General features: G+C 41.1%; 1 protein-coding gene across 1 annotated transcript in view; it reads left to right on the top strand.

Moving 5' to 3' along the window:
• Positions 1-388: 388 nt before the first annotated feature.
• Positions 389-26,300, top strand: part of LOC311277305 (actin-binding protein WASF3) — a 38,821-nt gene continuing 12,909 nt past the window's right edge. Inside the window, exons 1-7 of the mRNA XM_084387576.1 lie at positions 389-496; positions 9,213-9,371; positions 13,418-13,552; positions 16,379-16,532; positions 17,560-17,677; positions 18,053-18,228; positions 24,191-24,445. Coding sequence (XP_084243702.1) covers positions 9,239-9,371; positions 13,418-13,552; positions 16,379-16,532; positions 17,560-17,677; positions 18,053-18,228; positions 24,191-24,445 — 971 coding nt within the window. The 5' untranslated portion in view covers positions 389-496; positions 9,213-9,238. The remainder of the gene's footprint in view (positions 497-9,212; positions 9,372-13,417; positions 13,553-16,378; positions 16,533-17,559; positions 17,678-18,052; positions 18,229-24,190; positions 24,446-26,300) is intronic.

The following is a 26,300-nucleotide window of genomic DNA, read 5'->3' as shown; positions in this document are numbered from 1 at the left end:
ACACACACACACACACACACACACACACACACACACACACACACACACACACTAACCCGACACTTAAACCTATCCATCACACAAAACTTTTACATTTTTTAAAAACCTTTAATTAGCCTACTTAACTTTTATACCAGATTTACAACTGTGGACATCACTAAAGGAAGGTTTTTGGAGATTTTGTTAGGTTTTGGTCACTTCTGGGTACAAATTTGTCCCCAAAATATAGACACACACACACACACACACACAGGGTGGTGGGCTGTGATCACGCGTGCGCATGCGCAGTGGACTCGCCTCTGCAGCGCAGAGCATCTAGCGACGCTTCCCAGGCAACGCGCGCGTGCATCTCCTCCGCGTCCGTCGCACAACACACAGCGTGATGATGCTGATGATGATGATGATGATGATGATGCGCGTTAACGCCATGTAACGCCGAACAGCTCATCGGAAACCACGACCGCGTAACAGAAGACCTACCCAACTACAATTATCCGTAAGTAAATGCCAATTACGCGCAATTCAAGAGTGTGTTTTCACATACTTGTGTCATATGACTTGAAGGCAAGACTCGTAGATGTAACGGTGCTTTAGAATATACTGACAGATCGAAAACAATAATGACTGCTGCCATTTCATTCATTTCCCCACATAAATGCACCTGTTATCGCATCACATGCCAGCACAGTGCTCCGGGGGATGACGTCATGCGCGACACCGTGATATCGATGATGAGTGACGTCATGGTCATCAACAGCCACTCCATTGAGAGTCAATAGATCGTGGAATTCTAAACTTTGATATTCTCTCTGCTAAAATGAGAATTTAAAATAGCCACAAATGACACGGAGTTCTGAAATAAATAGAGCTCAGATTGTTTGATGAGAAATGCTTGAGTTCACACTGTTGTCTTCTTATTGATATCTTGAGCATGTTTTAGACATTGTTGAGTCACTTCTGAATCTCTAGAGGAGATTTTCCCAATCAGAGGACTCCTTTTGAAAACATACAACATCAATTCTTTGTGAAGCAGTCATGTCAGACACTTATTAATGACTCATTTCTTGACTCAGACTTGGTTGTTGAAATGTGGTCCAGTATCAAAGACAACAAAATCCTGCTTGACTGATTCACTCCTGTACTGATTAAGACGCTCAATAGTCCGTTTAAATAGCACTATTATCATTAAATGACAGTGTCTTCAAGACATTAGTGAAGAGTGGCCAGAATCATTATAGCGTAGTTAACCCCTCTCTGTAACTTCACCACAAATTCTGCTTATTTTATTGATAAACAGAGTTTTTTTGTCTGGGATTTGGAAATGAGGGGCTGTATAATGTGGTTTTGTCGCCTAAATGGCATTTCCTTCTTTTCTAGAATATCCCTTTATCCCGAGCCTTAACCCCGGGTGCCCTGTTCCCACAGATCTGAGATGGGAATGCTGAGTTTGATTACGTAAACGTGTCTTTCCACCAGTGTAGTTGAGGCGTTGCCATGGTTTCCTCTCACGAGGACTATAGAGACAGGCTTGAGTATTTACACTGAGACGCGAGAGATCATTCAGCTGTGTCCTCGGTCTGTTTCCAGGAGCAAATCCTGTTTTATTTCACATACTAGAAGGGCAGATATAATATAGGATTCAATACGTAATGCAACACTTTATTTTTTTTTATATATACTATATTCTATAGTCGTGATTCACACGTTTCTTGATAGTTTTTTGTATTTATTTCTATATTCTGTTATGCATCTGTAATTCTTTGTCGGGTCTGTTTGCGCTGTGGGACGAGGAACTCTACATGTACATCACATCACTGTGTATGAATGTGACACTTTATATGAATTATTTGAGGTTCCTTTGAAATCTCTTGACTTTTCATTACAGCACTGTTTAGATCTCACCTGAAACTTGTGAGTTTTGTATCTGTATATTGTCCGAATACCAATAGCAAATTCTTCTTTGAGGAGAGTCGCGGATGCTAGGCTCCTCACATTGCTAAAACAAATAGATATTTGTATGGTTGGAATGGGCTTCGTGGAATGAGGTCACAGTGTCATGAGCACCACAGATCGAGGTTCCCCTTCAGGATGTTTATGTGCACATCGTGTTGGATGATTATCACAATTACAACAGCTGCAAAAAGGGTTCACAGCCTCAGGGAGCATTGTGGCCTATTTAAAAAAAATTATTATTATTTTTTATATTTTTCTTCTTTTTTAGGGGGGAATGGCAAAACAGAAGAAAGCCGAGCCTGAAAATAGAGTATGCGTTTAGAGTAGCATTACGAAGAGATTGTCTCTGACTAACAGACTAGCTCTAGTACTCACCGGAGCATGAGAGAGGGGCCTTGGATGGTTGTCATGGAAATGGCCATAGGCTTCAAGGCAAACTGTCTGAACCCATAAGACATAAAGTGGCTATATGTATTGCAAATGGGTTTTCATATGGAATTATATTATACACACATTTGCATTTATATCTAACAATGTATTTTGATATTGGAAGTGTACTTTCCTACTTTTTGTAATCTATTTTAAATTTTGAACCATTCATTTTACAATGTTTCAAATGTACACTCTTGGTAAAAAAAAGAAAAAGGGGGCCAATCCCTAAATGGCTAAACACTAAGCTTTTAATTGTCTTAACCACAAATTATTGGTCATGAAATTAGCCATATTTAAGCAAATGCACTACGTAAAAAGCCATTGCTGTCTCAGAAAAACATCAAAGACATAATTCGTTTTTGGCAGATTTTGGGAAGTTGCATGGTGATCGTTGCCATTATTATTGTTGCTGCTGCTGCTGTTATTATTGCTGCTGTTATTGTTTTTGCTGCTGCTGTTATTATTGCTGCTGCTGCTGCTGTTATTGTTGCTGCTGCTGCTGTTATTATTGCTGCTGTTATTGTTTTTGCTGCTGCTGCTGTTATTGCTGCTGCTGTTATTGTTGCTGCTGTTATTGCTGCTGCTGCTGTTATTGTTGCTGCTGTTATTGTTGCTGCTGCTGTTATTATTATTGCTGCTGCTGCTGTTATTGTTGCTGCTGCTGCTGTTATTATTATTGCTGCTGCTGCTGTTATTGTTGCTGCTGCTGCTGTTATTGCTGCTGCTGTTATTGTTGCTGCTGCTGCTGCTATTATTGCTGCTGTTATTATTGCTGCTGCTGCTGTTATTGTTGGTGCTGCTACTGCTATTATTGCTGCTGCTGCTGTTATTATTGTTGCTCTGCTGCTATTATTGCTGCTGCTGCTATTATTGCTGCTGCTGTTATTGTTGCTGCTGCTGCTGTTATTGTTGCTGCTGCTGCTGCTATTATTGCTGCTGTTATTATTGCTGCTGCTGCTGTTATTGTTGGTGCTGCTACTGCTATTATTGCTGCTGCTGCTGTTATTATTGTTGCTCTGCTGCTATTATTATTGCTGCTGCTGCTATTATTGCTGCTGCTGTTATTGTTGCTGCTGCTGCTATTATTGCTGCTGCTGTTATTATTGTTGCTGCTGCTGTTATTGTTGCTGCTGCTATTATTGCTGCTGCTGCTATTATTGCTGTGGCTGCTGTTATTGCTGCTGCTGCTGTTATTGATGCTCCTGCTGCTATTGATGCTGTTATTGCTGCTGCTGCTGCTGTTATTGATGCTCCTGCTGTTATTGTTGCTGTTATTGCTGCGGCTGCTGTTATTGCTGCAGCTGCTGTTATTGCTGCTGCTGCTGCTATTATTGTTGCTGCTGCTGCTGCTGTTATTATTGCTGCTGCTGATGCTGCTATTATTGCTGCGGCTGCTGTTATTGCTGCTCCTGCTGCTATTGATGCTGTTATTGCTGCTGCTGCTGTTATTGCTGCTGCTGTTATTGATGCTCCTGCTGTTATTGTTATTGTTGCTGTTATTGCTGCTGCTGCTGCTGTTATTGCTGCTGTTATTGCTGTGGCTGCTGTTATTGCTGCTGCTGTTATTGATGCTGTTGGTGCTGCGGCTGCTGTTATTGCTGCTGCTGCTGCTTTTATTATTGTTGCTGCTGCTGCTGTTATTGCTGCTGCTGTTATTATTGTTGCTGCTGCTGCTTTTATTGCTGCTTCCTGTTATTATTGCTGCTGCTGCTATTATTGATGCTGCTGTTATTGATGCTGCTGTTATTGCTGCTGCTGCGGCTGCTGTTATTGCTGCTGCTGCGGCTGCTGTTATTGCTGCGGCCGCTGTTATTGATGCTGCTGTTATTGCTGCTGCTGCGGCTGCTGTTATTGCTGCGGCTGCTGTTATTGATGCTGCTGTGGCTGCTGTTATTGCTGCGGCTGCTGTTATTGCTTCTGTTATCGCTGCGGCTGCTGTAATTGCTGCTGCTGAGGCTGCTGTTATTGCTGCGGCTGCTGTTATTGATGCTGCTGTTATTGCTTCTGTTATCGCTGCGGCTGCTGTTATTGCTGCTCCTGCTGTTATTGCTGCTGTTATTGGTGCGGCTGCTGTTATTTCTGCTGCTGCTGCTGTTATTGGTGCGGCTGCTGTTATTGCTGCCGCTGCTGTTATTTCTGCTGCTGCTGCTGTTATTGCTGCAACTGCTACAGCAAATGCTGACCAGTATTTGAAGGTTGAGCAGCGAGCTCATTGGCTACTGATGCAGCAGGAACCAATCAGCTGTGCCTTGAATGATGTGATTGCAAGCAGATTGAGTTAAGGACCTATCAGCCTGCACCATCAGGAGTTTCATGACAGAACTTTGTAACTCTACCACAGTAAAATATGAAGGACGAGTTGTTGTGTGGGGAGCCATTTTAGCTGCTGGTATTGGTGAACTGCTTCACTGTGAAAAGTAATTTGATCCTTTGGTGTACAGGGGAATATTGCAGAATGGCTTGCTTCCAAATGAAAAGTTGTTATCTAAAGAGGAATGATCAGTTGTTATTTTTCAACAAGACAATGTTCCTGCACACCCTGCAAAAACAACTAAGGAGTGGCTTGAGAACAAGTCCATCGGGCTCATGTTTTGGCCTAGTGGTCAGAGTCCAGATTTGAACACTATTGTGAATATTTGGTCTCAAATTAAACATTTTTCAACTACTCTGTTTGAAACTGTTTGAAGCTATTAAATGTTACTAAGCTACTAAGCTACTAAGTTCACCCAAAAATGAAAATTCTGTCAGTAATTACTCACCCTCATGCTGTTCCAACCCCGTAAGACTTTCGTTCATCTTCAGAGCACAAATTAAGATATTTTTGATGAAATCTGAGAGCTGTCTCACTGCTCCATAGGCTTCTAGGTAATCGATATCTGCCATCCCAGAAAAGTTAGTAAAGACAATGTTTAAAATAGTCCAAATGACTACAATGGCTCAACCTTAAGTTTATCAAGCGACGAGAATACTTGTTGTGCGCAAAACTCCCCCCCAAAATAACGACTTTATTCAACTATTGATTTTCTTCTGTGTTTCTCTGAGTGAGTTGACGTAGTGTAACAGCGCAGCACTTCTGGGTTGTACGTCAGAACGGATGCTCGCTATTGGCCAGCATCACACGCATCACACACATGACCAGCGTTGGCCAATAGTGAGCCTACGTTCTGACGTACAACCCAGAAGAGCTGCGCTGTTACACTACGTGAACTCACTCAGACCCACACAGAAGATAAGGTACAGTCTTTAAAACCTTTCTCTGCAGCTACAAAATACGTGAAACACTGAATCCATGTAGCAACAGTAGGCGTACATGGGCTTAATTCAAAACACTGGCTTTTGAGACATTGATTAGGACATTTATGTAATCAGTTATAATGGCTAACAATACTCAGTGCCTTAGATTACCTACATATGATCTCTCAATGGGCGTGGAGTGCGTTTACAGAGAACGACTTTTCCGTCAGTATTTATAATTGTGTGCATCCATGTCAGCACAATAAGATAAATGTTTTTTTATTTCTTCCCCAATTAGAATTGGTTCTATTATGCATTATGCTAGCAAAAGCCCTACTATAGCACACTTATGCTTGTTAATTATCTATAACGTTTCACATGCCTACATTATGTTGTTAATTTTGTGATCCTGCTTGATTTATAAATGGGACTTATCTGCCTGTATACATGACAGTAATTGGTTCAGTAAATGTTACTTTTTGATGATATGCCAGTCTGTAATCAAACACCCACTTACCGTCTGTTTGTTTGCATCAAGTCAGACAATATCTTGTGATTCTTATTGGCTCAATAATTAATATAGTGTTGTTTTTCTATATATTTGTACAGTCATGCCGTTTTGAATCTTCTTATTGTTGTGTATTCTTACAATCCCAATCCAAATGTACATTATTGAACCAGTAAATGTAAAGCCTGATGTATGTTTGCCAATACTCACCTATAGTGGGTTTTCCCAGTTCTCATTCAGTATTTGTTGTCATGGTTACTGATTGCTTTGTGCACCTGTTTCTTGTTCAGTTCGTTTTCTCCTGTGTATTAAGGGTATGTTTACACGACACGTTGATAACACTAAAAACAGAAAAGTTTTTCCTTTGTGTTTTTCGCTTACAGGCGACAGCATTGTCAATACAATCCCTGTTTACACAAATGCACGAAAACGACTAAAAACGCTGTATTATTTATGCCAGGCCAGTAGTTGGCAATGTCACACTACGCGCGTATAGACTGAATATGTAATACGCATACACATGACGTCACCGTTTTCACAAATTCGCTTTTTTTGTAGTTTAGCCTACACAGAGATGATAACGGTATCATTTTCAAAAACATGAGCAATCTTTGATTGCTACTTTGAAGGCATCTTGAGTAAAAGATATTTAACATCTTTTACTTAAGATGCCTTCAAAGTAGCAATCAAAGCCCTATATTTAACAAAAGCCGCTTTCCGACCGGAAGAACCTTTTCACAGTTCCTAGAACTATTGGCTAAAGTACCCGAATGTTCCTGCCAGGGGCGTCGCACCCATGGGAGATGTGGGTGTTTGAACACACACACTTTTCCCGGTGAGAGGGTTCAACACCCGCACTTTTTCTGCAGTTTTTCCGCAGTTTTGCACAAACGCCTGACTACAGTCGCTCCTCCGTTTCTCTGCCCGCTCTGTGTCAGCGCTTGCTGCGACTGCCTCCTCTCCCCCTCCCTCTCAAACATGACACCGGCTTTGAGTGTGACCGGCTGATGATTGGCTGTTCTGCCTTAAGTCCCGCCTCTCTTGGTGTGTTAGATTTATCGGTCAACTCGTGCTGAGGAGGCGGGAACTTATGGTTATGGTTATTTACATCTTTATTGGAAACATGGAAAATAGTGATAGATGGGACTCTAAACCTTTATGCTGAAGAGAAAATGCAACGCAACAGAGGGGACCAAGCCAAACATGATAATATATTTCTGCTCAGCTAGCAACACTGGACATTAACCACATGGCATAGGCTAATAACTTTTTTTCCATATACTGTCTACTTTCTATGTATAACAGTTCTATCTAATAACATATTAAACAGTACTGTTAGACAGATCGCTAACTAATGAACACAGAATACGAGCATCGTTTGCTCTGGCGTTCTCAGCGCCATCAAAATAAAGGTCCGCCGCGCTGTCAAAATAAAAGTCGCAACAACAAGCGTCACTCCCTTACCCCTCCTACCAGTTCCTATGGCCACTTGGCCAGTGCGAATGCAAACAGCAAAACCGAGTTTGGGGGAGAGTAGTTCATGGAACTGTTTAGAAGTGGACAGTTCCTATAACTAAGTTCCTGTAACTACTTGGTAAGAAAGCGGCTAAAGCACATACTAAAGACCAGAGCCAGAAGAGATGCGATCTGTTTTACAGAGTATGGAAGCTTGTTGCGCATAACCTGCTGGTACTGGTACTTACTCCCACGTTGATCTCCTTCATTGATCCTCTTCGTCTCCCCTCCTACATTGTTCTATTGTGTATCCTGTAAAGAAACAAGTTAAGTCCTCAGCATTTCATAATTGTCCTGTGAGTACATTTAAACAAATGAAGGATACTGTATAATGTGAGACTGGATGTTTGAATAATTCAGGACGTTTTCTCTCAGGACAGAATACAGAATGACTGTTGACAAACTGATCCAGTTATACTCAGCACTGGGTTGGTGTGTGAAGGGGAGCCTCATTTATATTGTCAGTAAGATTGATTGATTCAGCAGTTTAAAGGGTTATTCACCGCTGGTAAAATGGGCTTTCAATAAAACTTGGCTAGAGTAGAAAGGCAAAAAAAAAAAACCTCTACCTGGCTTGAGAAAACAGAGGGAAAATGCTGTTGTCTTCCCTTTTGCCAAATAAGTAGGAACACTTCAACACCCATAATGCACTGGGCTTGTGCTGTCCAAGGCCACGCCCACCAGTCTGCTATTGATACGCTCAAATACCACATCGCTTTAGTAGGAAATACTACTTAGCAAACTTTCAGGCGTAATGTTGTCGATGTGTATTGTTTGAGGAAACATTTAGCAGGAGTGAGTTACTTTCGGTTTCCAGTGTCGTTTCAAGATTCGTAAATATGGAGAGACGGAAAATCTGAAAGATCTCTGTGTTTGGAGTCAACATTTCAAAATGAATGACTATGAACATAGTATTTCAGGCCAATATAATGTGTAATGACTAATGTGTAGTCTGAAAGAACTCATAGTGGAGAAAAAATATAGTGATTAATTGTTTATTAAAGTCCCCCTATGGTGAAAATCCAGCTTTTAATGTAGTTTATACTGTATGTCTATGTGGTGTTTTTAATACGCTTTAAGACAAACCATGTGTAAGTTCATAAGTCGACACCATTGCTGAGTATTTTCTCCTTAAAACTGCAGTGAACCAAAGACAGTCTCAAAAACACGCTTTGAAATCGCTGGTGTTTCTGACGTCACAAACGACCTTGTAACCAATCAGATCAACGTGTGATCGTCAACCAGTGGATCTCTGAGCTGAGTGAGTGAGTGGAGGCGGGGCTCATTTGCATATTCATAGAACCGCGCATACTAAATGAGGCAAGGGTGTCGAGTTACATTCAAGATATTTTAAGGCATGAAGAAATGTTTTTCAAGGAAAAACTTATGTAATTTTGGCGATCAAAGATGAGTTTTAAGGGATACAATGATTGACTACAGCGGGACTTTAATTACTTTGTAAGGCTGTAAGTATTAGGATTGGAGGTGAAAGTCTAAACATTATCTAGAGTTTGCTGTATCACATTAGCTCAGAACATGTTGTGTAAAATGCACTTCTGTCTCCTCACAGGTCAGTGTTTGTAGTTGAGGACAGCCATGCCTCTTGTAAAGAGGACCATCGAGCCCAAGCACCTGTGTCGGGGAGCGCTGCCTGACGGGGTGACCAATGAGCTGGAGTGTGTCACAAACAGCACACTGGCGGCCATTATCAAACAGCTGGGAGGACTCAGTACGTTCCCTTTTTCTCACTTCAACTGTTGACCCACAGTCATTTTTAACCCTTCAATTATCAAATCGTAAAGGTCTGTGATTTAATTAAATAAATATGCACTGTGAAGAGCTGCACTACGTGAGAAACGTATTATCCGCTGGTGTTTTCAGTGTCTCAGAGATGCTCAATCTACAGTAAATGCTGCTCCACACACACTTCATCTGAGTTTGAGTTGCTTTAATGTGTATTTGTGAATGCAATATGCACTAACCATCTTCATATACTTGTGGTTTTCTGTAAAAAATAGCAATTTCATTGTTCAACATTTAAAACAGCCATACATATTAGTATTGCAATTTTACTTTGTTACAATGTATATAGTGGGCAAGAGTGGTTTCCGGAGGGGATATTTGTTTTTAATGACCTTACAAAATATGAGGTAATTTTTTTTATATATATTTTAAATATGAAGAACAAAACACTAAACTTTAAGGTATTTATCTGACAAAATTATTTGGTAAAAAAAAAGGGCAAACTACAGCTACAGGTTTTATTTTACTATGCAAAAAAATGCATAGAAATACAAAAAGCTGACAGGACAAAGAATACATATCAGTTATTAATATTTCATTTGTTTCTCTCTTGTTTTTGCATGTTCTTTTCTTTGTATGGCAGCCTGGCCAAAATTACATCCGCAATGTTTCATTGCGTTATTATCACAAATAAAACAATCGACTCCAAACACAACTACATAATAATAATAATTTGGAGTGGGAACAAATTAATTTAATTCCTGACCTTGAAATAGCGTGGGAATTTTTGTATGCAAATTTTTCTGTTTTAGGCAACAAACAAGCTCCTCTCAAAAGGTACAGGGTGAAGCGTCGGAATAATGCATGGTTTTCTCATCCTTTATCAAATATGATTCATGAGCGCAACCTGGCATGGGCAAAAGCTAGGGAAACCGATTTCAATTCAGACTGGCTTGATTCCAGGCGATTGCGCAACGCATGCACGGTTGCAGTCAGAAAAGCTAAAGCTGAACATTTTCTTACACAAACATCTCACAATCTAAACAATTCATAAAGATTTTGGAAAAGTGTTAAATCATTAACTGAAATTAATAAAGGTATAGAACTTCCATCATGTATTAATAAGGGCTCTCATACAATCATTGATAAAGTAAAAATGCTTAATTGTTTCAATGAACACTTCATAGCTTCTGTTTTTTGGTTTGATTCTGTTAATGGTGCTCATGTGAACCCTTCGATTGTTCACTCAGAGAGCTTCAACTAGTCAGTCATTCAACTTTTCACCAATTGCAATCTCTGAGGTGTGCAAAGCCCTTAAATCTTTAGATGTTTCAGAATCGGCAGGTCCTGATTTGAACCTTACTTTTTAAAGCCAGCAGCTGATGTTATTGCCATGACATGCCTCTGACTCATATTTTTAACCTTTCTCATGTCTTAAATGAAATTCCACTTATATGGAAATCAGCTTTTGTTCTTCCCCTGTTTAAAGGCGGAGATCCTACACACCCAAATAATTACCGGCCCATTTCCAAGCTGTCAGTCTTGGCCAAAGTCCTCGAAACATTTGTCAACAATCAATTAAAGGACTTTTGGCAATATTTTAATGATCTGAAACGCAAGTATCAAACGCGAAATCTCGGCAAATCTAAAATGGGTTGGTCTGAAGTAGCTTCATTATTCATAGGTGTGGTTTGGGCGTAACGTGAAATAAACCAATCAGAGCGTCATCTCACATTCCCTTTAAGAGCAGGCGCGCTTGTTCCACGGCGGATTGCTATTATAACGGTGGACGCCAGGAGCGGTTCACAGCCGAGGAGACCGAGGTTCTCGTCAGGGCCGTAAAACACTGAGAAGTGACATTGTATGGGGATGGAGAAACACACCCAAATCAGCTTCGGTTAAACAGGCGTATAATAATTGGGTAAATGTGTAAGCTAGATTTTTTTTACATCTTCATGGACACAACAATGATTTCCCTCATGTGGAATATTTTTCCTTGTAATAATGTATGGTTTGCAAAAATGGCAACTGCTGCGTCTGTGTAGATGAGATAAGCAAAGTGTATGCGCGTTGTGCACACGCTACATTATGGTCAAGCACGCGCCCTTAAAATAGCATCTGAATAACGCGCCACTGACTTTAGACGAGGTTTCTCCTGGTCAGTGGCGGAATTGTTTTCTGAAACTGCAAAATAGCACCAGGGAACGTTTGCGCCGGAACACGCCTCCTCTTTTTGCTGAACCGCCCCCGGGAGAGCAAGTTCATTCCCTAATTTACCGACGTGCGTCTGTGGAGGGAAAAGTCCGCTGTGTGTCGGGTGCAAAATAGGAATGATACATGCGTCGGTGTACAAAGTCAATTGCGCTGGGTGCAAGATAGGGCCATTTCTGTCTGTTAATAATACCCTGTCTGATTTTCAATCTGGTTTTAGAAAACAACATGGCACAACTACGGCAGCCTTAAAAGTACTAAATGATTTTATTGATTCTGTTGATAACAAGAAACACTGTGCAGCCTTATTCATCGATCTATCAAAAGCATTTGATACTGTTGATCATACCTTACTGATACAGCGACCTGTCAGTATTGGATTATCTAAACATACTATTGGTTGGTTTAATAATTATCTCTCAAACAGAACTCAATGTGTACAGGCAGAAGGTTTTATCTCTGGTTCACTCAATGTAACTAAAGGTGTGCCACAGGGGTCAGTCCTAGGACCACTCCTATTTACTCTATATATAAATAATATTGATCAAAATGTTCATAATGTAAATTTTCATTATTACGCTGATGATACAGTTATATATAGTTCAGCATCCACACCCAATCTGGCTTGCATTTAATATTGTTCAGCGTAACTTATTTGAATTAAAACTAGTTTTAAATGCTGATAAAACTAAATTCGTGTTGTTATCTAAATCAAAATCAATCCCTCATAATCTTCTGCCTATTACTACATCCCAAGGTTCGGAGATTGAGTTTGTGTCTCAGTATAGGTATCTTGGGATTTTAATTGATGACGCTCTCTCCTTTGGCCCTCGTGTTCAGCAACTGGTGAAGAGATTGAAAGTGAATTTGGGTTTTTACTTTAGAATCAAATCCTGTCTTTCCTTTGAGGCAAAAATAGAGACTTGTTGCAGCCACTTTTATGTCTGTACTAAATTTAATTGGATTTGCTTGTGTGTGTATATATGTGTATGTATTGATGGATGTTATCTGTTAAACTCAAACGAGCTGTGTCTGTCAGTCTTGGCCAGTCGTGTAAAAGAGATTCTTAATCTCAATGTACTTCTTTTCCTGGTAAAATAAAGGTTATAATAATCAAAATATGACAACAAAATCTGTCATCTTTAATCATTTTTAATAATATTGGAATAAAGAGTAAAGATGTAAATTTTACTAGGCCGGACATCACTTTTGACCACTACTGTATATATATATATATTATATATTTTGAAATAAGTGCTCAATATTTATTTTTTATTTTATTTTAAGGGTAAAATGTTAAAGTAGTTTTACACATATTATAATCTTATTTTGTTTTATTGAATAATAATAGTAATAATAATAATACAGTTTTATTAATAATAATTATGTTATTATAATAATGCATTATTATAATATATTATTATTATTATATAGCCATACTGATGTATAATCACAACATTACAGCTAAATATTGCAGTCCTACATGCAAACACAGAAAACCTGGAATTCCTTTTAAAATCACATTTTAAATCGCAGTCATTATTAGAAAAATTACAATGCAAAATGCAGCCCTAGGTCTTTGTTTGATCTCATTGATGTATTTTTAAGGATGTGCCCTTTAACATTTCCCACTCCAACATATTGATCATTATTATAGTCGCATTCAATTCTTTTAAAAAGAAACGACATTAGAACGAAAAAGAAAAAAAATGCAATTATCAGTCGATTTCTCTGCATTGGGTCTCTTATTAATAAATAATGTTGTACATGTGAAAAATGATCATTTATGCCTGATTCTACAATATGTGTTTATGGATTCAGGTCGACATGCAGAGGACATCTTCGGCGAGCTGTTTAACGAGGCCAACAGCTTCTACGTGCGCATGAACGGTTTACAGGAGCGTGTGGACCTGCTGGCGGTGAAGGTCACGCAGCTGGACTCTACAGTGGAGGAGGGTGCGTAAGAACGAGTGTGATTAGCAGAAACTGACCCACTGCTGACCTGATCTGGTGTGACACAGCCTGGAAGAACAGCGCAATGCAAACACAGGCTGTATGTTGGCGACTCAGGATAATAGAGAAGCTGTGCAGATGAGGCACAAATAAGAGTGTAGAGACAAAGTCCTGCATGTTCCACTGATGTCGAGACACTACACTCTAAAAAATGCTGGGTTGTTTTAACCCAACTTTGGGTCAAATATGGAAAAACTCAATTTTTTTATTACATTTTTAACCTAACGTCTGGGTTTGTCCATATTTGACCCAAAGTTGGGTTAAAACAACCCAGCATTTTTTAGAGTGTAGCTGAGTTATTTAAAGGGTTAGTTCACCCAAAAATGAAAGTTCTGTCAGTAATTACTCACCCTCATGTTGTTCCAACCCCGTAAGACTTTCGTTCATCTTCGGAACACAAATTAAGATATTTTTGATGAAATCTGAGAGCTGTCTCACTCCTCCATAGGCTTCTCTGTAATTGAAACTTGCCGGCACAGAAAGTAAAGACATTGTTTAAAATAGTCCAAGTGACTACAGTGACTCAACCTTAAAGGTATAGCGGAGGATTTTTTACTTCCGGGTGGATCACCTATACTATTGGTCCTCCTAATTGTCAATCATTCTGGTGAATCAATCAAACTTATTCAAAAAGTGGAGAGGGCGGGTCTTATCTAAAATTCGGAAAGATCCTCCACTATACCTTTAAGTTTATCAAGCGATATACATAAAAAGTATTCTCGTCGCTTGATAAACTTAAGGTTGAGCCACTGTAGTCACTTTACTAACTTTCTGGGCCGGCAAGTTTCGATGCCATAGCAGCCTATGGAGGAGTGAGCCAGCTCTCAGATTTCATCAAAAATATCTTAATTTGTGTTCAGAAGATGAACGAAGGTCTTACGGGGTTGGAACAACATGAGGGCGAGTAATTACTGACAGAACTTTCATTTTTGGGTGAACTAACCCTTTAAGAGCACAGTGAAATAGTCTGGTTGAATAAGAGGCAGTTGACAAGGAATCATAATTAATAGAGTGGTAAAGTAATGCTGACTTCAAGCTCCTATTTGCATAAATACTGTATGATATAATGTGCTTCATTGTCTGGCTCTCTTCATCAACAGTGCATAAAGTACAAACTTCCCATGAGTCTTTAACTGATATGTACAAAAAGGAAAAGTTTCTCACAGCTAAATCCACTGTGATTTACTCTGGATCCTCCGGAGCCCCTAAATCCTGGGAAAAATACTCTAATTTGTTTTCTTAAATTATATTTATGGTTTGGTTCATATATTTCTTCATATAAGACAAAAACATTCATACAAAGTACAAAGATTATAAAGACCATACTTAATATATTTTTGATGTTGAAGCCCAAATGTTCAGTAATGTAGGATCTCAAGCTGACCAGCTGAAGACGTGACTGTAGCTTCACCCATTAATAGACTCGGCACTTCCCTGAAGATAACCTCCAGCACAGCTACAGCAACTATTATGAGCTGATCTTCACACTAGATACTGTTTTACAGTGAACTCTGTTAGAGAGACACGGATGGCAGTTTATCTGTTCAATAAAACACTCACTCTCCTGTTGAGTGATAAAACACCATCATCTCCGCGTCACTTTACAACATTTCCAATCCCTCAGTTCTTCATCTCCTAAAGCCAAGCTGGTGCTGAGTCTTGTTTTATTACGAGCTCTGTCTCGTTCTCTTTTCTCCAACAGACTCTCTTCTGTTCTCTCTCACACACACACACACACACACACACACACTCGATCTGATGTTGATTCTTGTTTTATTAAGAGCTCTGTCTCGTTCTCTTTTCTCCAGCAGACTCTCCTCTGTTCTCTCTCACACACACACACACACACACACACACACACATACACACACACACATTCTTGTACATCTATCTTTATGAGGACATTCATTGACACAATGCAATCTCTAGCCGCTTACCCTAACCTACCCATCACAACTAAGTGCCTAACCCGACCCCTGACCCTAAACCGACCCTTAACCTCATTATAACCTTATCCCTAAAACCAAGTGTTGACCCTCAAACAGGCCTTTAAAGTCTCTCAGAAACTGAGGACCGGCCAACATGTCCTCACTTTACTCTCTTTGTCCTCACTCCAGTGGTCTAAAACTCAAACTGGTCCTCACAAAGATAGTTGTATAAGTACACAAACACACACACACACACACACACACACTCAACTAACCATGCCACTGCCACACCAGACACACACAGACATACACACACACACACGCACACACACAAACAAACAAACCCCTGCCAGTGTACCTTTAAGATAAAACTAAAAACACTGTGTTGGTCAATGTTCAATTTAGTTTACTTACTATAAATAAAGACAGGAATATTCTCTTTGAATGTTTTTTTACGTGTCTATTCAAACGAAATTGTTTCTTTTAATTTTGTATTTGTTTTTAACTGTTCTGAAGGTTTAAACCGGAATGCATGATTTTCAGCTAGACCAATATAAAAATGCACTTTAAATTACGATGATACGGTTTTGTCACTTTTTACAGTGTATAATGAACATTCATGTCTGTTTAACTTATAAATGCATTCATCCCGACAAAATACATTAGTTCGTGAATAGACAACTACTGGATAAAGTCTGATTCACTGGTGCAGCCAAAACTGACCAAAAACTGCCCACTTAAACAGGAAAAGACTCATTCGTGTTTATGTCTCTTATATCCCAGTAATAGACTAGCGCTGGTGTTTGATGGTGTTTTATGGGTCTGTCTGCTTGCTCTTCAGTGTCCTTACAGGACATCAACATGCGAAAAGCATTCAAGAGTTCCACTATCCAGGACCAGCAGGTGGTGTCCAGAAACTCCATCCCGAACCCTGTGATGGAGGTGTACCAGCGCTCCGACAAACCCCCCCCTCTCAACATCCTCACGCCATACAGGTCAGCGTTCGCTCCAGCGAGGACATGCACATTCAGATGAAAAACAATCATTTTCAGATCATATTCACCTCTAAGTCAAACTTTTTTATGTGCATATTTTTGTAGGACCATTAGCATTTTTAATAGCCTACAGTATATATAAATCTTATATATCATAAATTATTGTACAATCATGATAACATTGTTGTAGTACATTTTATTTAAGTTTAATTAAATGAAATTCTAATTAATGGTTAAATACATGCATTACGGTTACGTTACTAACCAAGTTCTCATTACGATAGCCACTACTAACCACATCGCACAGAAATTATGACTTTTCCATTTGAACATAAAATTGTCATTTTTAACCTCCTGCATTTTGGTGAACAGAAGACATATAAAGTCATGTGCTCAATGTCACTTCTCTCTTGTCATTATTAGCATATGACCTTGGATAATCCAGAAGTCACTTTGGTAACCCTTTACTTAAAGCCCTTATGTATAACGCATTAATAAAGGTATTCATAATGTATATCATAATGCATTAAATCTTTTCATAAATAATTGTAACCAAAGTTAAAATGCATAATATTTGCAGATTCCTGAAATTGGATGTTCGTCATGTGTTTTAATGCATTATACATTTATATTTGCATTATTCTATTATATATATTTTTTTACAGTTGTTCATGCCATCATATAATGCATTATAAGGTGCATTACAAGGCATAATTAATGCATTAAACCACTTTTATAATGCATTATACATAAAGGCTTGAAGTGTTAACGTAACTTTATCTATTAAGTTCAATTTCGATTCATTTCTTGGGTTATTAAAAAATATATAAATAAAAAAGTGCATGAAAGTGCCTTCCCATCTCAGCTCTTTAGTAATGGTAATTGGTGGTTGAGCAAAAAAACATAATGGCTGTTAAAATAGACTTCATTCTCTTCATGCAAAATAATTACAAATAAAATTGATTCTAAAAACTAATGTTAAGCAAAAGGATTTCATTTGTAAGCGTCGTGTTGTGTTGTCTTACAGGGATGACAAAAAAGACGGGCTCAAATTCTATACAGATCCATCCTACTTTTTTAATCTTTGGAAGGAAAAGATGCTGCAAGCCACAGAAAACAAGAGGAAGGAGAAACGCCGGCAGAAGGTGTGTGGCCAGAAACATACTTTATGTGCTGTACGTACACTAACACAGTCTTAAATCCTCGCCCAACACATAACTAAACTAAAAGTCCAAACAACAAAAGTCATTCTCCATACAGTTCCAGAGTCACACCTGTTATTAAATCCAGTTGTGAATCCCAAACACTGACTGAGGGAACTTTACTGCTCAAATAGCCCACGTTTACCAAGCGGGCGTTCTGGAAACCTGTTTGAAAACAGCTCTTGTTCTGCTATTCTGTTTGGTAACATTAGAGGCGTAGAAATGACACACTCCTCTGGTCAGTATTCATTTACAGATCTACCTGTTCCTTCTGCACAGTTAAATATTACTCAGACTTTTCATTTTTTTCTGCCTTAGCAAGAGCAAAAACACTCGGAGGATCCCTCTCGCGAGGTAAAGAAAGTTCGTAAAGCTCGTAACCGGCGTCAGGAGTGGAATATGATGGCGTACGATAAGGAGTTTCGACCGGACACTCGTCTGACACCGTCTCCTTACCATGGCATGTCCTCTGAGGGATCTCTGTCTCCTGATAGGTGGGTGCTATGGTCTGTTCTCTATGGTCGAGCCACCTTAGTGTTTTGAAGAATGCAACGTATTTAGTGATAGTTTACCCAATTATTTAAATTCTGTCATTAATTACTCGTTCCAAATGTTCTGAACTCAAATGAAGATCTTTTTTGATGAAATCTGAGAGCTTTCTGTCCCTACCACTTTGACACTTAAAAAATTTCATGAAGAGATTGTAAAACTAATCGATATGAATTGAGCGGTTTAGTCAAAATTTTCTGAAGAGACACAATCGCTTTATATAATAAACAGATTAAATTTAGCCTTTTATTCACATATAAACATTCATCAACTCACACATCAGTTATAGTAAACGGAAGATCAAGCATGTTTGCTTGACGTGCGAGAACCAATGAGGTTGCGGCCTCCCGGGGCGCAACGTCTCTCATCTGGGCTGACCAGCCCAATCCCGCCTTCCCCGAAGAGGACATCTTCGAGGGCAACCTCGCTCTCGTCCACGAACCGCCCGGTTCTGACGAAGAGGATGATGCGGCCATTCTTGGGGCTTCAGAGGACGAGGACGCCATCCCGCCCTCTGGTGTTCCCCAGGCTAGCGCCCACGCGGCTCTGCCTCAAGCCATCCTCCTGGAAGTGTGTGAGCGAGCGGACGCTCGTCTCAACATTGATTGGCCGGCACCACAGAGCGCCACCGACCAGGAGAGGGATATATACGATGGGAAAGTGCTGGGACCCCCTCCCGGCCCGAGGAAACAACTCTTCCCCATCCTCCCGGCGTGCGCTAAGCACACAGCTCCGCTCTGGACCGAGCGGGAGCACTCGCGAGTCACGAAGCGGCTTGGCGAACCGCTTCAGCTCCCGAGTGGGTGATGCGTACAGTAATGCAGGGTTACAGATTGCAATTCGCAATAATAACCCACGCATTTCAACGGCCTCACACATTCTGAAAGAGGAAATATCCTCTCTCCTAAACAAGGGAGCGATTCAGGTGATGCCCCCCAATCTGATGAACCAGGGCTTTTATTCCCGTTATTTTCTGGTCCCGAAGAAAGGCGGCTCTCTCCGCCCTATCTTGGACCTTCGAGTGTTGAATAAACATTTGAGGAAATACAATTTCAGAATGCTGACACAAGGCGCACTCGCCCGTGCCATAAAGCAGAACGACTGGTTCACATCAGTCGATCTGAAAGATGCTTTCTTTCACATAAGCATCTATCCTCCGCACAGGAAGTTTCTTTGTTTCGCCTACCAGGGCATATGTTACGAATTCACAGTTCTTCCGTTTGGGCTCAGTTTAAGTCCCCGGTATTTCTGTCTGTGTGCGGAGGCGGGCTTAGCACCTCTGAGAATATCAGGTCTGAGAATCCTGACTTACATAGACGATTGGCTCATCATAGCCGAATCAAAGGAGAAGGTGTTGCAGGACACCGGCCGTCTGCTCGCGCACATCACATCGCTCGGGTTCCAAGTGAATGTGAGCAAGAGCAATTTTACGCCCAGTCAGAATGTCATTTTCCTGGGCTTGGAGTTGAACTCAGTCTCCATGTAAGCGCGTCTCTCTCAAGAGCGCGTTCGCTCTCTGATGAACTGTCTGTCGCAGTTCAGAGAAGGGGCGAAAGTGCAATATCGCACATGTCTCAGGCTGCAGGGTCTCATGGCTTCATCCACCCAAGTTGTGCCATTGGGACTCCTGAGGACGAGAGCGTTCATGAAATGGGTTTTGTCACTACATTTCAGCCTGCTTGGCAGCCTTGTGCCACTGGGAGAGCGAAGACTTTTACGCACGGGGAACCCCTCTGGGGGCGGTTACGATGCGGAAAGTTGTGACGACAGATGCGTCCTTAACAGGCTGGGGTGCCACCCAAGAGGGCAGAACGGTGAACGGTCTGTGGCCAAACAGACTACGTTCAGTGCACATAAACTATTTAGAGCTTTTAACCATTTGGAAAGCTCTGAATCATTTTCTGCCTCGCCTGCAGGGACATCACGTTCTAGTACGGTGCGACAATACCACGGCTGTGGCTTATATCAACCGTCAGGGCGGCATGCGCTCGTCGAAACTTCACGCTCTAGCTTACAAGGTTTTGGTGTGGAGCAGACGGGTTTTCCTGTCGTTACGCGCAACTCACGTTCTGGGCATTCTGAACAGAGGTGCGGATCTTCTATCAAGGGGAAACCCAATCTACAGAGATTGGCGTCTTCACCCGCAAATAGTGGAAATGCTATGGATGAGATTCGGACGGGCGAGCGTAGATCTATTCGCCTCGCACAAAAACTACCATTGTCCTATGTTCTTCTCGCTAAGGGACGTGGACGCGCCTCTCGGTGTAGACACACTGGCCCACCCATGGCCCAGAGTGCTCCTGTATGCTTTTCCTCCCCTGTGCCTGATAATTCCCACATTGGCCAGGGTGAGAGAGCACAGCCTGTCTCTCATTCTGATAGCACCCAGGTGGCCCAAAGCCCCATGGCTGGTGGAGATAATTCCTCTGTTATACACCGAGCCGTGGCGCCTTCCCGCTCGCCCTATTGTCCCAAGCCAACGGGGAGATTTACCACCCCCACCAGGACAGGGTGGCTCTCTGGGCCTGGCCCGTGAGAGGACGAACCTGAACGCACTTGGGCTTTCGCTGCGTGTGATCGCCACTATTCAGAATTCCAGGGCCGTCTCTACACGGTCCTTATATGGCTGTAAGTGGCAAGTGTTCGAAGGGTGGTGCGATGGGCACGGTCTCACATCTTATCAGTGCTCGGTGCCTGATATTTTGTGTTTCCTTCAAGACCTCATTGAAAAAGGGAGGTCTTTTTCCACCGTTAAGGTCTACCTGGCTGCGATTTCAGCCTGTCATGTGGGTTTTGAGGGCTCTACTGTCGGGCAGCACCCTCTAATCCGCAGATTTATGAAGGGTGCACGCCGCTCTTTGCCAGTCATCAGGAGAACTGTTCCGGAGTGGGACCTCTCCATGGTGCTGGAAGCGCTGTCTCAACATCCTTTTGAGCCTCTGGAGAGTATTTCCCTTAAGCTGCTGTCCTTCAAGACAGCTTTGCTCTTGGCCTTGGTATCTGCTAAACGTGTCAGTGAGCTACATGCACTCTCGGTTCATCCCTCGTGCACTAAGTTCTCCCTCAGTGGAGATAAGGTTTCCCTTAAGCCTAACCCGGCCTTCATGCCGAAGTGCGTTCTCTTCGGAGGTGTTGGAGCTGTCTGCTTTTCACCCTCCACCTTTTACCTCTTCAGAGGATCAGAGGCTGAATGCTCTGTGTCCAGTCCGTGCTTTACAGGCATATATGACCAGGACCAGCGCTTTCCGGAAGAGCGACCAGCTCTTTGTTTCATGGGCCCCCCCGCACAGAGGGAGTCCCATATCGAAGCAACGTCTCTCACATTGGGTTGTGGACGCTATAACTATGGCTTATGAAGCAAAGGGAGTGCAGCCCCCAAGGGGCATCAGAGCTCATTCCACAAGGGGCTTATCCGCCTCTTGGGCTTTGTTTAGGGGAGTGTCACTGCAGGATATCTGCTCCGCTGCCAGTTGGGCCTCTCCTCATACCTTTGTGCGTTACTACCGGCTGGATGTCACCAGAACCTCGGTAGCACATTCGGTTTTAGGGGTGGGGTCTTCTTAGCTCTTCCCTGCAACCCTGTTGGGTAAAACCAATAAGAGTGAATGGCCATGTTCATTCCTGTCACCAAACATTTACTTCCCTTCATGGGTATAGTTTATGTGCCTTGGTGTGTTGGGGTTATTATCATGTATGTGTCTCATGCATGTTTCATGTCCTGCTTGTCCATAGCAGTTAGGTGTGGCATCACCTTTGCAGGTTCATGATTAAGGGACGTGTCAGGCACCGCCTCCCCGAGGTGACCGTCTTTCTCTGGCTTTCAGAACCTCACTGTGAGTGTTTTGGGCAATCAGGGAGCTGTCCATGTCTCTCCCATAGGTGGATCTCGAACACGAGATGATGAAAGAGAACAATAGGTTACTATCGTAACCCCGGTTCTCTGAAACATCGAGTGGAGAGATCCACCAGCTTTGCCCCGCTTGCCGCACGAGAAACGAATATACTTACTGAGGAATAGCAGCGCGCCTAGCCTTTATATGCCCGTAGGTAAGGGGGTGTGGCCTCACCTGGCATTGGCTGCGCGCTTCTGTCTGTCTAGCCAGACTTGGTGCAATTGGATGCTTCTGCAGAGGTCAGGTACGGATGCCCTTCCCATAGGTGGATCTCTCCACTCGATGTTTCAGAGAACCGGGGTTACGATAGTAACCTATTGTTATCGAGTCTCTTCAGAAAAAGTTGGACTAAACTGCTCAATTCTTATGGATTAGTTTTACGATCTCTTTATGAACTCTTTGATGTGGTAGTTGCGTAGCCTGTCAATGGAGGGACAGATATCTCTCAGATTTCATCAAAAAAATCTTCATTTGTGTTCTGAAGATGAACAAAAGTCTTACGGATTTGGAACGACATGAGGGAGAGTAATTAATGACAGATTTTTCATTTTTGGGTAAACTATCACTTTAAATTAATAGTTCACCAAAAAAAAGAATTATTCATCGGCAGCTGTCATAAACTGATGGCACTCTATTGTGTCTTCCTCTGATCTGAAGCTGAATAAAGGTACTCATTTGCCCGTTACTTATTCCACTTGACTTGAGTTGATTAGACACTTCATTACACCCAGTGAGTGCTGTCAACTGTATTTGCATTGTATGATTAAATCTATATCAAATGCAGTTAGTTATTAAAAATATAAGATGGCAGTTGAACTGTAAAGTACATTTAAGAAGTGTGTTACGAAAGTGCCTACTCTATTTAAGTACACCTAAGTGGCCTTTTAATTCATCACTAATATATGATCTGCAAGGACTGTTTCATAAAAATATACTTTTAAGGTTTGAAGTACACTATAAGTGCACATTCAATCCAATTAAGTGCCCTTCTTTTTCACAAGGATAATTAAAATGCCATCTGTTTGTCTATAGGTGAACTAACAAACTGAAGTATAAACGGCTGAGAATGGTGTGTGTTGGAGTGTGAGCCACAGTCCCAGACGCTGCAGTGGCATAGAGTCTCTGTGTTGAACCTATACATTCAGTTTAACATCAGTGATGCTGAATATAATGCAACACATTTAAAGGCGCCTTATTTAAATGCAGATTGCACTCGGCTGTATTTCAGTTCATAATAGCTTAAAATGTGCTCTACTCTTCACACAATGGCTATGACTTGTGCAGTAGCTGTACAAGATATCTAAATACAAATCCTAAATATACACACTTAAAATAATACACACAATTATAATATACACATTTAAGAAAAATGTGTAAAAAAAATAAAATAAAAAATTAATCAATACGCCAGAGAAAACAAATACGTTTTTAAAAGAGACTTAAAAATTGCCACTGATCTCTAAGGCCAGGTTGATCCATAACCGAGGCCCAACCACAGAAAACACTCGATCCCCTTTACGTTTGAGTCGAGAGTGTGGGACTAGACGGAGGTTTTGGTCACTTGATCTTAAAGGGATAGTTCACTTTGAAATAAAATTTTGGTATGTTTTAGCTTACCTCAAGGGCATCCAAGATGTAGGTGTCTTTGTTTCCGCAGTAGTTTCAATTTTGATATTTTTAGGTCAAACCGTTCTTGTCTGTCAGTCGTATAATGCAGGTCTATGGTCACTATCTCAAAGAGCATGCACAGAGAAGTCCAAATTAAACAATTCCCCATCGTAAGTACACATTGATGGCCTAAGACACGAAACGAGCGGTTTGTGTGAGAAAACGAACAGTATTTATATAGTTTTTACCTCTTGTACACAACCACGTGTACTATCTGTACTATCTGTACTATACTATCCACGTGTATGTGAACTATCCCATTAAAATCAATTCTATACTGAATAGGCAGCCATAATAATACCTGCACACTGTGTGTCTGTATATTGTGTTGTTCGATTTAACCCAGATCTGGTATGTCAGACGAGCACTCGTACCCAGCGAGTCCGAACCACCCACCGGAGGCTGGCGGAGCAGGGGCTGATGGGAAAGACGCCGGCCCCACGCAGACTCAGTCCCTGGACCGAGCGCACCGGCCCCCGGGCTCCTCCAGTTCTGCTGGGGCCCGACAGCACTCTCTGGGACGCCTCCAGGTCCACCACGGGCCCCCAGCGCCAGAATCAGCTCTCAACGGGCCCCGGCCAACAGCTGCTAAAGAATACAGGTATGTCACTTCTCTCTCGAAAGTTACAGGCTATAATGCTATCGACTAATGGAATATTTTGGGGGAGTAAACAACTAGCGGTGCTACTATTATCATTAAAGTAACGTTGTGATGTCCAGATATATTTCAATCAAGTCATTGTTTTTTTGGGTAACACATTATTTTGAGTTAGTAGACATGTAGGTGCATCGTTACTTATAGTTAACAGAATGTGTTAAAGGGACCATCAAAATAAAGTGAAACCGTTTTTTGTAGTGTTTCATCTCTATGTGTGAGAAAGGAACAGGTCACCCTAAAAGTTGTCAACATTCACTCATTTACATCATGAGGTGGATTTTTTTTATTTCAATATGTTCCTTCAGGTTCACTTATAATGTTAAAGAATTCTGCACAAAACAAAATTGATTATTTTCAACCCTCATTCTGAGCCTTTGTTTTTAAGGCGCCGCTCCTTTAAGGCTTGTCAGTAAAGGCCACTGTTATGATTGGCTAACGTCACTGCATAGGAAACAGTATCAACGCTTTAACGTTATGAAAACATTATCCATATAAAACCATTATTTACAGACAAAGCAAAGCATTATGAAAATTTACTTAGAGTTTGTGATGAAGCTGCTGTCAGATTCAATACAGTCGCTGCTTCATTTTTCAACAAAAGTTTCTTTGTGAACTCTCCATTACTCTGCCTCGATTTACAAAACAAACATATAATCCTGTGACGTGATCCAGGACGCCATTAAAATAAAGCATCCACTTATTTCCGACGCTGAGATCTTCTGAAGTCTGAACAGAGACGCAAATCAGCTGTTTAAACTGGACGATCAAAGCAAACCTTCTTTCACTCTTCCATTTGTCCTTTTATTGAACGACAGAAACTGAACACACATCTGTATACTGTATCAGTGTATCAGCGTCAGTCATTATAATCTGAACACACATCTGTATACTGTATCAGTGTATCAGCGTCAGTCATTATAATCTGAACACACATCTGTATACTGTATCAGTGTAGACAGCATCAGTCATTATAATCTGAACACACATCTGTATACTGTATCAGTGTAGACAGCATCAGTCATTATAATCTGAACACACATCTGTATACTGTATCAGTGTAGACAGCGTCAGTCATTATAATCTGAACACACATCTGTATACTGTATCAGTGTATCAGAGTCAGTCATTATAATCTGAACACACATCTGTATACTGTATCAGTGTATCAGCATCAGTCATTATAATCTGAACACACATCTGTATACTGTATCAGTGTATCAGAGTCAGTCATTGTAATCTGAACACACATCTGTATACTGTATCAGTGTATCAGAGTCAGTCATTATAATCTGAACACACATCTGTATACTGTATCAGTGCATCAGCGTCAGTCATTATAATCTGAACACACATCTGTATACTGTATCAGTGTATCAGCGTCAGTCATTATAATCTGAACACACATCTGTATACTGTATCAGTGCATCAGCGTCAGTCATTATAATCTGAACACACATCTGTATACTGTATCAGTGCATCAGCGTCAGTCATTATAATCTGAACACACATCTGTATACTGTATCAGTGTATCAGCGTCAGTCATTATAATCTGAACACACATCTGTATATTGTATCAGTGTATCAGAGTCAGTCATTATAATCTGAACACACATCTGTATACTGTATCAGTGTATCAGCGTCAGTCATTATAATCTGAACACACATCTGTATACTGTATCAGTGTATCAGCGTCAGTCATTATAATCTGAACACACATCTGTATACTGTATCAGTGTATCAGAGTCAGTCATTATAATCTGAACACACATCTGTATACTGTATCAGTGTATCAGAGTCA

The sequence above is a fragment of the Rutilus rutilus genome (genome assembly GCF_951802725.1).
Source record: "Rutilus rutilus genome assembly, chromosome: 18".
In the NCBI taxonomy this organism is placed as follows: domain Eukaryota; kingdom Metazoa; phylum Chordata; class Actinopteri; order Cypriniformes; family Leuciscidae; genus Rutilus; species Rutilus rutilus.
This window is presented reverse-complemented; position numbering and strand designations above follow the sequence as displayed.